At 44.2% G+C, this 13,430-nt stretch overlaps 1 protein-coding gene across 1 annotated transcript; it reads right to left on the bottom strand.

The window, feature by feature from the left end:
- Positions 1–369: 369 nt before the first annotated feature.
- Positions 370–1,987, bottom strand: LOC125803739 (uncharacterized). The gene is made up of 3 exons (XM_049481852.1): positions 1,486–1,987; positions 1,239–1,343; positions 370–944 (listed from the first exon to the last, which is right to left on the bottom strand). Exons 1-3 carry the CDS (start codon positions 1,670–1,672, stop codon positions 391–393), a joined length of 846 nt encoding a protein of 281 aa, XP_049337809.1. The 5' UTR covers positions 1,673–1,987; the 3' UTR covers positions 370–390.
- Between the last annotated feature and the right edge of the window lie 11,443 nt (positions 1,988–13,430).

Genomic DNA, 13,430 nt, shown 5'->3' with positions numbered 1-13,430 from the left:
TGTACATATGCAGTATTGACAATAAAACTACTTGACTTGAAATATAGATTTTTTTAAGCTTACATATAACTTTAATTAAAGAATTGGGAATTGTTTTAAATTAATTATTTGAAATGTTTAGGCTGATAAAGTCTACTGTGAACTCTGTTATCTTCCCAATCTCTAGAATTAGTTTTTTATTTCTTACATTAATTCATTCTGTTGTTTACAAAATACTCTATTTTTAAGTTTACAGATTTTGAATGTTATAGAAAATAAAACTTTAACATTTATTAGCATCTAATGCTGAGTTGTTGATTTCACTGCAGTGTAAAGTCATCAGTCTCCTGGTGTTTCTCAGTGTTGAATGAATCCAGATGAATCCAGATGATTTCAGCAGAATTACTTTTATTAGATGAAGGTTTTCAGGGATTCTGCGATGTCATTTAAAAAGAGTTCGTTGCCAGAAGGAGACAGGTGAACCCGGTCTCTGAGGAAGAGTCGAGGGTTGTGGAACAGGATATCCGGGTGATGAATAACACCCCCCTTCACTCCCAACATGAAATCGGCCATCTCGCCGTTCACCCATTTCCGGGCTGCATCAATCCTCTTGGGGTGAGTGGAGGACCTCCACTGACGTCGGGGGGTGATCTCCGACAGCATGATCTTCATGTGTGGGAAACGACGGTGGAGATCACGGAGATCCTCCTTCATCTGGGTGCTAAGATGAAGGGCGTTCATTCCTCCAAGGTCGTTCCCTCCACAGTGGATGATCAGCACATCCGGAGCCGTTCTTCCTATTAGAGACTGGTTGAAGAACGGGACGAGTCCCTGCCACCTCAGTCCTCCCCAGCCGAACCAGCTGACCTCAGCCTGTACGCCCAGGTCACCTCCCAGTGAGCTCCTCGCCATCTCCTCCCCACGGCGAATATAGCTGTCCCCTATGATCCATACCGTGGGAGGAGCTGTAAAAAGAAAACAATAAAAAGAATATTAAATCATTGTATGTATTTATACAGTATATATACTTAAATATAGTATAATTAAACAGCTAAAGAAGTACTGCAATACAACAATTCATGCTTCATCACCACCAGTAACATCACTACTGTAGTCTGTCTACGCAGAAATAGCTAAGTGGTTGCTATGTTGTTGCTAAGGTGTTGCTTGGTGGTTTTAAATAATGATGTTGGTCTTAAAGAAACGGTAGCTTAACCAAACATGGAAACCAGATTCCTGAATTCTGCCCCATAACGCACCTCTCTCCAGCTGGATTCGAGTCTTTTTCATTACCGGAGCTTCCTCCTCCGGTGTCTCCACCAGCTTCCTCTTACCAGAGGTTCCGCTGGAGCTAACGACAATATCTGCAGCACATCAGTGACATTAGAAACAGGTTAGAAACAGAACTGTATTAAAATCAACATTTAAAACTGATCTGAGAACATTTGATTTAGTTTAAGAGAAATTAAACATGTTAACCAAACTGAAATCTGTCCCATAACGCACCTCTCTCCAGCTGGAGTCTGGCCTGTTTCAGTGCAGGAGCGTCCTCATGTCCGTCCATGAACACGTGGGGACGTTTCTCTCTCCTGCTGGGACGGTTGGTCGCCCCGTGCTGGAAGTTCTCCCAGCTCTGCCGGTTGATCTTCACCGGCCGCTGAACCACCGTCTTTATCGAGATCAGTAAAGACATTCTGCTAATGTTCACTAAAGCTGCTCGTCCTCAGTAACTGAAAGATTTCCTCCGAAGTCCTGATACTGCGTCTCCCAGCTCTAGCCTGAACCCCAACTGACGGAACTCCTGCTGATATATGCTCAGGTGTGTGATGTCACATCTGTGATGTCAGTGGAATCTCTTCTGCAGTAACCATGGTGACCACCAGGCTAGCACGCTAGCTAGTGTCTCTAATTCCACTGGTTACATGTTAATATTAACGTATTAGTACTGTTTTTAAACGTCTTCATGGCCCTGCACCCCTTTATTTTAGTAATATGATTGTTAAGTATGTTCCAGCTAGATCTCTCAGGTCTTTATTCTTCTGTATTTGATAGAAAATAAACTAGTAATCACGATATTGGGATGTTTTCCAGTTTATTTAACCCACAGACACTTTGTGTGTTGTTAAACAGCTATAGGATGTGTTTAGCCAATGTTACCTAAGTTATATGTGTGCTAGTTAGCTAGCTAAGTTAGGTTATGTCTGTGTTAGTTAGCGTTAGCTAGTTTAAATATGTGTAGTTAGAGCTATCTAACTAAGTTAGCTGGGTTAAATGTGGGTTTTAGCATTAGTTAGTCAAGTTAGCTAGGTTAAATGTGTGTTAGTTATCTAGGTTAAATGTGTGTTAGTTATCTAGGTTATATATGTTGTATCCACAACATAAATGAACTCACACAGAGACAGAAGAACGCTAATTTGGTTTACTGGAGTAGAAAATAACACGTACAGCAGCTCTCCATTAGTTAGTCCAGTGTAGTGGGGTCCAAAAACTACATTACCCATCATCCTTTAGTGCTTCTAGACTACAACTACGGATAGCCAGATAAGTCACAGTATTGTCCAATACACTACAATATATGTGTTAGTTAGCTAGGTTAGATGTGTGTTAGTTAGCTTGGTTAAATGTGTGTTAGTTAGCTAGGTTAGATGTGTGTTAGTTAGCTAGGTTATATGTGTGTTAGTTAGCTAGGTTATATATGTGTTAGTTAGCTAGGTTATATGTGTGTTAGTTAGCTAGGTTAAATGTGTGTTAGTTAGCTAGGTTATATATGTGTTAGTTAGCTAGGTTATATGTGTGTTAGTTAGCTAGGTTAAATGTGTGTTAGTTAGCTAGGTTATATATGTGTTAGTTAGCTAGGTTATATGTGTGTTAGTTAGCTAGGTTAGATGTGTGTTAGTTAGCTAGGTTAAATGTGTGTTAGTTAGCTAGGTTAGATGTGTGTTAGTTAGCTAGGTTATATGTGTGTTAGTTAGCTAGGTTATATGTGTGTTAGTTAGCTAGGTTAAATGTGTGTTAGTTAGCTAGGTTATATGTGTGTTAGTTAGCTAGGTTATATGTGTGTTAGTTAGCTAGGTTAAATGTGTGTTAGTTAGCTAGGTTATATGTGTGTTAGTTAGCTAGGTTATATATGTGTTAGTTAGCTAGGTTATATGTGTGTTAGTTAGCTAGGTTAAATGTGTGTTAGTTAGCTAGGTTATATGTGTGTTAGTTAGCTAGGTTAAATGTGTGTTAGTTAGCTAGGTTATATATGTGTTAGTTAGCTAGGTTATATGCGTGTTAGTTAGCTAGGTTAGATGTGTGTTAGTTAGCTAGGTTAAATGTGTGTTAGTTAGCTAGGTTAAATGTGTGTTAGTTAGCTAGGTTATATGTGTGTTAGTTAGCTAGGTTAAATGTGTGTTAGTTAGCTAGGTTAAATGTGTGTTAGTTAGCTAGGTTAGATGTGTGTTAGTTAGCTAGGTTATATGTGTGTTAGTTAGCTAGGTTATATATGTGTTAGTTAGCTAGGTTATATGTGTGTTAGTTAGCTAGGTTAAATGTGTGTTAGTTAGCTAGGTTATATATGTGTTAGTTAGCTAGGTTATATGTGTGTTAGTTAGCTAGGTTAAATGTGTGTTAGTTAGCTAGGTTATATATGTGTTAGTTAGCTAGGTTATATGTGTGTTAGTTAGCTAGGTTAGATGTGTGTTAGTTAGCTAGGTTAAATGTGTGTTAGTTAGCTAGGTTAGATGTGTGTTAGTTAGCTAGGTTATATGTGTGTTAGTTAGCTAGGTTATATGTGTGTTAGTTAGCTAGGTTAAATGTGTGTTAGTTAGCTAGGTTATATGTGTGTTAGTTAGCTAGGTTATATGTGTGTTAGTTAGCTAGGTTAAATGTGTGTTAGTTAGCTAGGTTATGTGTGTGTTAGTTAGCTAGGTTAAATGTGTGTTAGTTAGCTAGGTTATATGTGTGTTAGTTAGCTAGGTTATATGTGTGTTAGTTAGCTAGGTTATATGTGTGTTAGTTAGCTAGGTTATATGTGTGTTAGTTAGCTAGGTTAAATGTGTGTTAGTTAGCTAGGTTATATGTGTGTTAGTTAGCTAGGTTAAATGTGTGTTAGTTAGCTAGGTTATGTGTGTGTTAGTTAGCTAGGTTAAATGTGTGTTAGTTAGCTAGGTTATATGTGTGTTAGTTAGCTAGGTTAAATGTGTGTTAGTTAGCTAGGTTAAATGTGTGTTAGTTAGCTAGGTTATGTGTGTGTTAATTAGCTAGGTTAAATGTGTGTTAGTTAGCTAGGTTATATGTGTGTTAGTTAGCTAGGTTAAATGTGTGTTAGTTAGCTAGGTTATGTGTGTGTTAGTTAGCTAGGTTAAATGTGTGTTAGTTAGCTAGGTTAAATGTGTGTTAGTTAGCTAGGTTATATGTGTGTTAGTTAGCTAGGTTATATGTGTGTTAGTTAGCTAGGTTAAATGTGTGTTAGTTAGCTAGGTTATGTGTGTGTTAGTTAGCTAGGTTAAATGTGTGTTAGTTAGCTAGGTTATATGTGTGTTAGTTAGCTAGGTTATATGTGTGTTAGTTAGCTAGGTTATGTGTGTGTTAATTAGCTAGGTTAAATGTGTGTTAGTTAGCTAGGTTATATGTGTGTTAGTTAGCTAGGTTAAATGTGTGTTAGTTAGCTAGGTTATGTGTGTGTTAGTTAGCTAGGTTAAATGTGTGTTAGTTAGCTAGGTTAAATGTGTGTTAGTTAGCTAGGTTATATGTGTGTTAGTTAGCTAGGTTATATGTGTGTTAGTTAGCTAGGTTAAATGTGTGTTAGTTAGCTAGGTTATGTGTGTGTTAGTTAGCTAGGTTAAATGTGTGTTAGTTAGCTAGGTTATATGTGTGTTAGTTAGCTAGGTTATATGTGTGTTAGTTAGCTAGGTTAAATGTGTGTTAGTTAGCTAGGTTATATGTGTGTTAGTTAGCTAGGTTATGTGTGTGTTAATTAGCTAGGTTATATGTGTGTTAGTTAGCTAGGTTAAATGTGTGTTAGTTAGCTAGGTTATATGTGTGTTAGTTAGCTAGGTTAAATGTGTGTTAGTTAGCTAGGTTATGTGTGTGTTAGTTAGCTAGGTTAAATGTGTGTTAGTTAGCTAGGTTATATGTGTGTTAGTTAGCTAGGTTATATGTGTGTTAGTTAGCTAGGTTATATGTGTGTTAGTTAGCTAGGTTAAATGTGTGTTAGTTAGCTAGGTTATGTGTGTGTTAGTTAGCTAGGTTAAATGTGTGTTAGTTAGCTAGGTTATATGTGTGTTAGTTAGCTAGGTTATATGTGTGTTAGTTAGCTAGGTTATATGTGTGTTAGTTAGCTAGGTTATGTGTGTGTTAATTAGCTAGGTTAAATGTGTGTTAGTTAGCTAGGTTAAATGTGTGTTAGCAGGGTTTCCCCCAGGATTTCCTTGAAGGTGCGGTGGCAGGACCCCCCGGTTGGGAACCGATAATTTATATCACGTTAATGATATCACGATATAACACAATTACACATGTTTCCAGTTATTTTCTTTATTTCCAACTGTCACTGAAAAATGCCCACTTAAAACAAAAAGTTGCAAAAAGTAGGTTTCTTTAAAATAAATCCTTATTGTTCTTTTTTCAGATACGGTAAACGTAAAAGTGTGCAACACAAAATGTTAAATTATACATATCAATATCTTTAATCTTTAATTTAATTACAATAAAATGTTTACTGGACCGTGAAAACAAATGCATCACAGAGCTGTTCTAGGGTGCCTCTATTCTAGGGCCCTACATCCTTGCTTTATGACAGCTCCAGAAACAGAAACATAGCGTGATTTTCACTCCACCAGGTGAGTGAGCCTGAGTGGACACCTGCGTAAGTTGAAGCTGTTTAATCACTGTTTAATTCATCTCTCTCTCGCGCGCGCGCATTATGTTTCAGTCTCTCTCTCTCTCTCTCTCTCCCGCATTATGTTTCTGTCTCTCTCTCTCTCTCTCGCATTATGTTTCAGTCTCTCTCTCTCGCTATTTACAGGCGCGCTCTCGCTCTCTCTCTCTCTCTCTCTCTCTCTCCCGCATTATGTTTCTGTCTCTCTCTCTCTCTCTCGCATTATGTTTCAGTCTCTCTCTCTCGCTATTTACAGGCGCGCTCTCGCTCTCTCTCTCTCTCTCTCTCGCGTTATGTTTCAGTCTCTCTCTCTCGCTATTTACAGGCGCGCTCTCGCTCTCTCTCTCTCTCTCTCGCGTTATGTTTCAGTCTCTCTCTCTCGCTGTGTCCTATACTCACACTCTCTCTCTCGCGCGCGCGCGCGTTATGTTGGCACTGCATGACTAACTACCGATTTCCACCCCCGAAGTTCAACACATGGCTGACGGAATTATTCCCCCCTAAATTTAGCTCCGGCAAATTTAAGACATTTTGGTTGAAATTTTAAGACAAAATAAGACTTTTCAAGGCCTTATTTGACAAAAATGAAATTTAATACCATTTAAGGCTTTTTAAGGACCCGCGGCCACCCTGCTACATGTGCAGGACTGGAACACAGCTGTGCGTTTAGGAATTACGGCTAGAGAAGCCCTCACCTGTAGCCTCCCGAAATAGATGCAACATGCGAAACCAGCCCTGTTGTGTAGGCTACGTCTACAACATATTACCGATATAACCCTTGAACAATGTTCAACAACTTGTTCACAAATATAAAAAAACATCATTTCAGCGCCACATACCTCGGATTCAGTTGTCCAGTTTGACAGCCGGTGTCCTGTCGAGATGATCAAATTCCAGTGTCAGAAACGAGAGAGGGCGGGGCAACGCTGATCAAGCGCGGGAAAAACGCCGGGCTCCGAATTTTCACGAAGGGTGGCGGGGAAGAACGAAGGCGTGGCGGACCGCCGCACTGAAATGAACGTGGCGGAAACCCTGGTTAGTTAGCTAGGTTATATGTGTGTTAGTTAGCTAGGTTATGTGTGTGTTAATTAGCTAGGTTATATGTGTGTTAGTTAGCTAGGTTAAATGTGTGTTAGTTAGCTAGGTTATATGTGTGTTAGTTAGCTAGGTTAAATGTGTGTTAGTTAGCTAGGTTAAATGTGTGTTAGTTAGCTAGGTTATATGTGTGTTAGTTAGCTAGGTTATATGTGTGTTAGTTAGCTAGGTTATATGTGTGTTAGTTAGCTAGGTTAAATGTGTGTTAGTTAGCTAGGGTATATATGTGTTAGTTAGCTAGGTTATATATGTTACACCTTAGCCCATGTCTGTGTTATGTTTCTCCCTCATTTGTTCCCTAGTGCTCCTGCCCCTCTGTTTACCTGTCATGTGTTCCCTGCCATGTGCTTGTGTTGTGTTTTTGTACCTGTTTCCGCCCTAGTCCCGCCCTAACCATTAGTGTTCTCACCTGTGTCTTGTTTGTAACCCTGCCCCCTCGTCATCCTAGCCCAGGTGTTTCTCACTCTCCTCCCGTATATAAGCCCCTCTGTTTGTACGTGCTGTGTCGAGTCGTTTGTCTTTTGTCTCCTGGTATCCTTGCTGTCCGTTCGTATCCTTGTTGTATCCTAGTCTTAGTTTAGTAGTCTGTGTTTCTTAGTTTGACATTATCCTAGCCTTGTTGTTTTGCGTTTCCCGTGTTTTGTTTGCTTTGATTTATCTTGTTTGTTTAAATAAATATATTATTTGCACTTACGTCCATCCCTCCTCCTCCATCCCTCCGTCTTCAGTAACATAAGACTCGACCAAAATATGGACGTAGCAAAGTGGAATGCCACGAGGAAGGCGGACCTGGAATATCTCCGGTTCCTCGCGGAGCTAATTCGGGGGGATGAACCGCTCCCGGCGCCTCTCCGCGGGGTGGAGAGTGTCGGCCCAGCTCCAGCTAAGCTAACTAGCATGTTAGCTCCACCGCACTCTCCAGCCCGGCCGACTTCCAGCTCTCCAGCTCGGCCGGCTTCCAGCTCTCCAGCGCGGCCGACTTCCAGCACTCCAGCGCGGCCGACTTCCAGCACTCCAGCGCGGCCGGCTTCCAGCTCTCCAGCGCGGCTGGCTTCCAGCACTCCAGCTCGGCCGGCTTCCAGCTCTCCAGCGCGGCCGACTTCCAGCACTCCAGCGCGGCCGGCTTCCAGCTCTCCAGCGCGGCTGGCTTCCAGATCTTCGACTCCGGCTCCGGAAGCAAGCTCCGGTCCGGTGTTCACAGCCACGCCCACTGCTGAATCTGCAGCTACTGTCCGGATCTTGGCGGCAGCCGCACTCTCAGCTCCTGCTGAAGCGGCTTCTTCGCCAGCTGGACCCACCGCCTCTGTTTCAGCGCTGCCCGCGGCTCCCGCCTCTGGATCAGCGCTGCCCACGGCTCCCGCCGCCTCTGGATCAGCGCTGCCCGCGGCTTCCGCCGCCTCTGTACCAGCGCTGCCCGCGGCTCCCGCCGCCTCTGTACCAGCGCTGCCCGCGGCTCCCGCCGCCTCTGTACCAGCGCTGCCCGCGGCTCCCGCCGCCTCTGAATCAGCGCTGCCTGCGGCTCCGGCCGCCTCTGACTCTGTGCCCGCGGCTCCGGCCGCCTCTGACTCTGTGCCCGCGGCTCCGGCCGCCTCTGACCCAGTTCCCGCGGCCCCGGCCGCCTCTGACCCAGTTCCCGCGGCCCCGGCCGCCTCTGACCCAGTTCCCGCGGCCCCGGCCGCCTCTGACCCAGTTCCCGCGGCCCCGGCCGCCTCTGACCCAGTTCCCGCGGCCCCGGCCGCCTCTGACCCAGTTCCCGCGGCCCCGGCCGCCTCTGACTCTGTGCCCGCTGTTACCCCAGTTCATGTGCCTGGGGGTCCAGCCTCTGCTCCTGTGCCTACTCCCAGGTCACGAGCTCCTAGACCCGCCGCGCCTGCTCAAGCTGCACCCGCCGCGCCTGCTCAAGCTGCACCCGCCGCGCCTGCTCAAGCTGCACCCGCCGCGCCTGCTCAAGCTGCACCCGCCGCGCCTGCTCAAGCTGCACCCGCCGCGCCTGCTCAAGCTGCACCCGCCGCGCCTGCTCAAGCTGCACCCGCCGCGCCTGCTCAAGCTGCACCCGCCGCGCCTGCTCAAGCTGCACCCGCCGCGCCTGCTCAAGCACCAGCAGCACCCGCTGCTCCAGCCTCAGCTCCAGCCCAAGCACCAGCAGCACCCGCTGCTCCAGCCTCAGCTCCAGCTCAAGCACCTGCAGCACCCGCTGCTCCAGCCTCAGCTCCAGCTCAAGCACCAGCAGCATCCGCTGCTCCAGCCTCAGCTCCAGCTCAAGCACCAGCAGCTTCCGCTGCTCCAGCCTCAGCTCCAGTTCCAGCACCTGCTGCCACAGCTCCAGCTCCAGCACCTGCTGCCACAGCTCCAGCTCCAGCACCTGCTGCCACAGCTCCAGCTCCAGCACCTGCTGCCACAGCTCCAGCTCCAGCACCTGCTGCCACAGCTCCAGCTCCAGCACCTGCTGCCACAGCTCCAGCTCCAGCACCTGCTGCCACAGCTCCAGCTCCAGCACCTGCTGCCACAGCTCCAGCTCCAGCACCTGCTGCCACAGCTCCAGCTCCAGCACCTGCTGCCACAGCTCCAGCTCCAGCACCTGCTGCCACAGCTCCAGCTCCAGCACCTGCTGCCACAGCTCCAGCTCCAGCACCTGCTGCCACAGCTCCAGCTCCAGCACCTCCGGCCTCAGCCTCAGCTCCTGCAGCTCCCGCTGCTCCAGCCTCAGCTCCAGCACCAGCAGTGCCTGCCGCCCACGTGGTACCCACTGCTCCAGACCCTGTGCCCGCGGCTCCGGCCGCCTCTGACCCTGTGCCCGCGGCTCCGGCCGTCTCTGACCCTGTGCCCGCGGCTCCGGCCGCCTCTGACCCTGTGCCCACTCCCAGAACTTTGTATACCCCCAGGCCTGCCCCAAGGCCCCCTGTCTTTGCCCCCAGAACTGTGCCCAGGCTGGCTCCTTGGACTTCCGTACAGACTTTCGCCAGTCCTGGGCACCCACCAATGTTTGTTCCCGTGTCTCCCCCTGTCCTGGTCCCGGTGTCTGTGTTTGTTCCCATTCCTGTCCCCGGTGGTTTTCCTGTTCCCGTCCCTGTCACTGTGTTTGTGTCCGTCCCTGTCCATGTATTGGTTCCAGTTCCCCTGTCCAGTTTTGTCCAGCCCCCTGTCCAGTCTCAGCCCCGTGTCCAGCCCTGTGTCCTGTCCCCTGTCCAGTCCCAGTCTCCGTTCCCTGTCCAGTCTCCGTCTCCTGTTCGGTCCCCTGTCCAGTCTCTGTCTCCTGTCCAGTCCCCTGTTCAGCCATGTGTCCTGTCCCCGTCCCAGTCTCCGTTCCCTGTCCAGTCTCCGTCTCCTGTTCGGTCCCCTGTCCAGTCTCTGTCTCCTGTCCAGTCCCCTGTTCAGCCATGTGTCCTGTCCCCGTCCCAGTCTACATTCCAGTCTCCGTCCCATGTCAAGTTCCCTGCCCGGTCTACGTCTCCTGTCCAGTTTCCATTCCCTGTCCAGTCCTCTGTCCAGTCTCCGTTCATGTCCCCGGTCCAGTCCCTGTTCCCTCTCTCTCGGCGCCTCTGGAAGTGGCGCCGTTGAGGGGGGGTTATGTTACACCTTAGCCCATGTCTGTGTTATGTTTCTCCCTCATTTGTTCCCTAGTGCTCCTGCCCCTCTGTTTACCTGTCATGTGTTCCCTGCCATGTGCTTGTGTTGTGTTTTTGTACCTGTTTCCGCCCTAGTCCCGCCCTAACCATTAGTGTTCTCACCTGTGTCTTGTTTGTAACCCTGCCCCCTCGTCATCCTAGCCCAGGTGTTTCTCACTCTCCTCCCGTATATAAGCCCCTCTGTTTGTACGTGCTGTGTCGAGTCGTTTGTCTTTTGTCTCCTGGTATCCTTGCTGTCCGTTCGTATCCTTGTTGTATCCTAGTCTTAGTTTAGTAGTCTGTGTTTCTTAGTTTGACATTATCCTAGCCTTGTTGTTTTGCGTTTCCCGTGTTTTGTTTGCTTTGATTTATCTTGTTTGTTTAAATAAATATATTATTTGCACTTACGTCCATCCCTCCTCCTCCATCCCTCCGTCTTCAGTAACAATATATGTGTTAGTTAGCTAGGTTAAATGTGTGTTAGTTAGCTAGGGTATATATGTGTTAGTTAGCTAGGGTATATATGTGTTAGTTAGCTAGGTTAAATGTGTGTTAGTTAGCTAGGGTATATATGTGTTAGTTAGCTAGGGTATATATGTGTTAGTTAGCTAGGTTATATATGTGTTAGTTAGCTAGGTTAAATGTGTGTTAGTTAGCTAGGTTAAATGTGTGTTAGTTAGCTAGGGTATATATGTGTTAGTTAGCTAGGTTATATATGTGTTAGTTAGCTAGGTTAAATGTGTGTTAGTTAGCTACACTCTAAAAAACAGAGGTACGATACGAGTACTTTTTTGTACTCAAAGGTACACTCTTCATAATTGTACCCTCAAAGGAACAATATTGGTCTTTACAGGGTCAGATTTGTTCCCTCTGAAGTACAAAGTCATTTCTAACAGCAATAAGTACAAATTTGTACCATTTAACCAGCCAAAGGGTACATTCAGTATTCTGTATCACTGTACTAATAAACAATATATATTTTAATTGCACATTTTTTATTTAAAAGCCAGACAATTTTGGATCATCAAGTTTTTGAGCCATATTTAGTTGATGATAATGTTTATAATTTTTATAATCTTTACTGCCACAAAAACCATGGGTACAAAAAAGGACTTTCACTGAAAGGTACTTTTTTGTACCTCAATATAAGGTACAGCCCCAGCGACAAGCTTTGTACTCTTTTAAGTACAAATCTGTACTTACATTTCTTAGTGTGTAGGTTATATGTGTGTTAGTTAGCTAGGTTATATGTGTGTTAGTTAGCTAGGTTAAATGTGTGTTAGTTAGCTAGGTTATGTGTGTGTTAATTAGCTAGGTTATGTGTGTGTTAATTAGCTAGGTTAAACGTGTGTTAGTTAGCTAGGTTATATGTGTGTTAGTTAGCTAGGTTATATGTGTGTTAGTTAGCTAGGTTATATGTGTGTTAGTTAGCTAGGTTATATGTGTTAGTTAGCTAGGTTATATATGTGTTAGTTAGCTAGGTTAAATGTGTGTTAGTTAGCTAGGGTATATATGTGTTAGTTAGCTAGGTTATATATGTGTTAGTTAGCTAGGTTAAATGTGTGTTAGTTAGCTAGTTTATATGTGTGTTAGTTAGCTAGGTTAAATGTGTGTTAGTCAGCTAGGTTATATGTGTGTTAGTTAGCTAGGTTATATGTGTGTTAGTTAGCTAGGTTAAATGTGTGTTAGTTAGCTAGGTTAAATGTGTGTTAGTTAGCTAGGTTATGTGTGTGTTAGTTAGCTAGGTTATATGTGTGTTAGTTAGCTAGGTTATATGTGTGTTAGTTAGCTAGGTTATATGTGTGTTAGTTAGCTAGGTTAAATGTGTGTTAGTTAGCTAGGTTATGTGTGTGTTAGTTAGCTAGGTTATATGTGTGTTAGTTAGCTAGGTTAAATGTGTGTTAGTTAGCTAGGTTATATGTGTGTTAGTTAGCTAGGTTATATGTGTGTTAGTTAGCTAGGTTATATGTGTGTTAGTTAGCTAGGTTAAATGTGTGTTAGTTAGCTAGGTTATATGTGTGTTAGTTAGCTAGGTTATATGTGTGTTAGTTAGCTAGGTTATATGTGTGTTAGTTAGCTAGGTTATATGTGTGTTAGTTAGCTAGGTTATATGTGTGTTAGTTAGCTAGGTTAAATGTGTGTTAGTTAGCTAGGTTATATGTGTGTTAGTTAGCTAGGTTATATGTGTGTTAGTTAGCTAGGTTATATGTGTGTTAGTTAGCTAGGTTATATGTGTGTTAGTTAGCTTGGTTAAATGTGTGTTAGTTAGCTAGGTTATATGTGTGGTAGTTATCTAGGTTAAATGTGTGTTAGTTAGCTAGGTTATGTGTGTGTTAGTTAGCTAGGTTATATGTGTGGTAGTTATCTAGGTTAAATGTGTGTTAGTTAGCTAGGTTATGTGTGTGTTAGTTAGCTAGGTTATATGTGTGGTAGTTATCTAGGTTAAATGTGTGTTAGTTAGCTAGGTTATATGTGTGGTAGTTATCTAGGTTATATGTGTGTTAGTTAGCTAGGTTATGTGTGTGTTAGTTAGCTAGGTTAAATGTGTGTTAGTTAGCTAGGATACTGAGTATGCTATTGTAACTAAGGTTACTACTACTACAAATGGTGTCACTTGCTTTATTCAAATATGCCTTTAATATCCCCACTCATCAAATATTTTTTGTACACTGATTTAGATCTATAGTTCTCCAGGTGGCATGTAAGAGTTTTCAGCTGAGCAGTTAATGTTAATTTGAGCAGTAATTAATTAATAGTTACTATAAAGGAGACATTATTATTAAGTAGTTTTCCAGGAGATACTGTATCTTAGTCTCAGTAATTAATGGGGAATTAATAGTGAACAACTATAATCATTAGTTTAGTACCATCTACTGAGTAATTACTTAGTA

This window comes from Astyanax mexicanus, chromosome 8 (genome assembly GCF_023375975.1).
Source record: "Astyanax mexicanus isolate ESR-SI-001 chromosome 8, AstMex3_surface, whole genome shotgun sequence".
Taxonomy (NCBI): Eukaryota; Metazoa; Chordata; class Actinopteri; order Characiformes; family Acestrorhamphidae; genus Astyanax; species Astyanax mexicanus.
The sequence above is the reverse complement of the archived record's forward strand: the minus strand, read 5'-3'. Positions and strand labels throughout refer to the sequence as shown.

Excerpts from the sequence above, each read along its gene's own strand:
- LOC125803739 (XM_049481852.1), bottom strand. The coding sequence starts at position 1,672 with ATGTCTTTACTGATCTCGATAAAGACGGTGGTTCAGCGGCCGGTGAAG. Across the intron at positions 1,344-1,485 it reads CAGACTCCAGCTGGAGAGAG|ATATTGTCGTTAGCTCCAGC; the intron begins GTGCGTTATGGG and ends GATGTGCTGCAG. Across the intron at positions 945-1,238 it reads TCGAATCCAGCTGGAGAGAG|CTCCTCCCACGGTATGGATC; the intron begins GTGCGTTATGGG and ends TTCTTTTTACAG.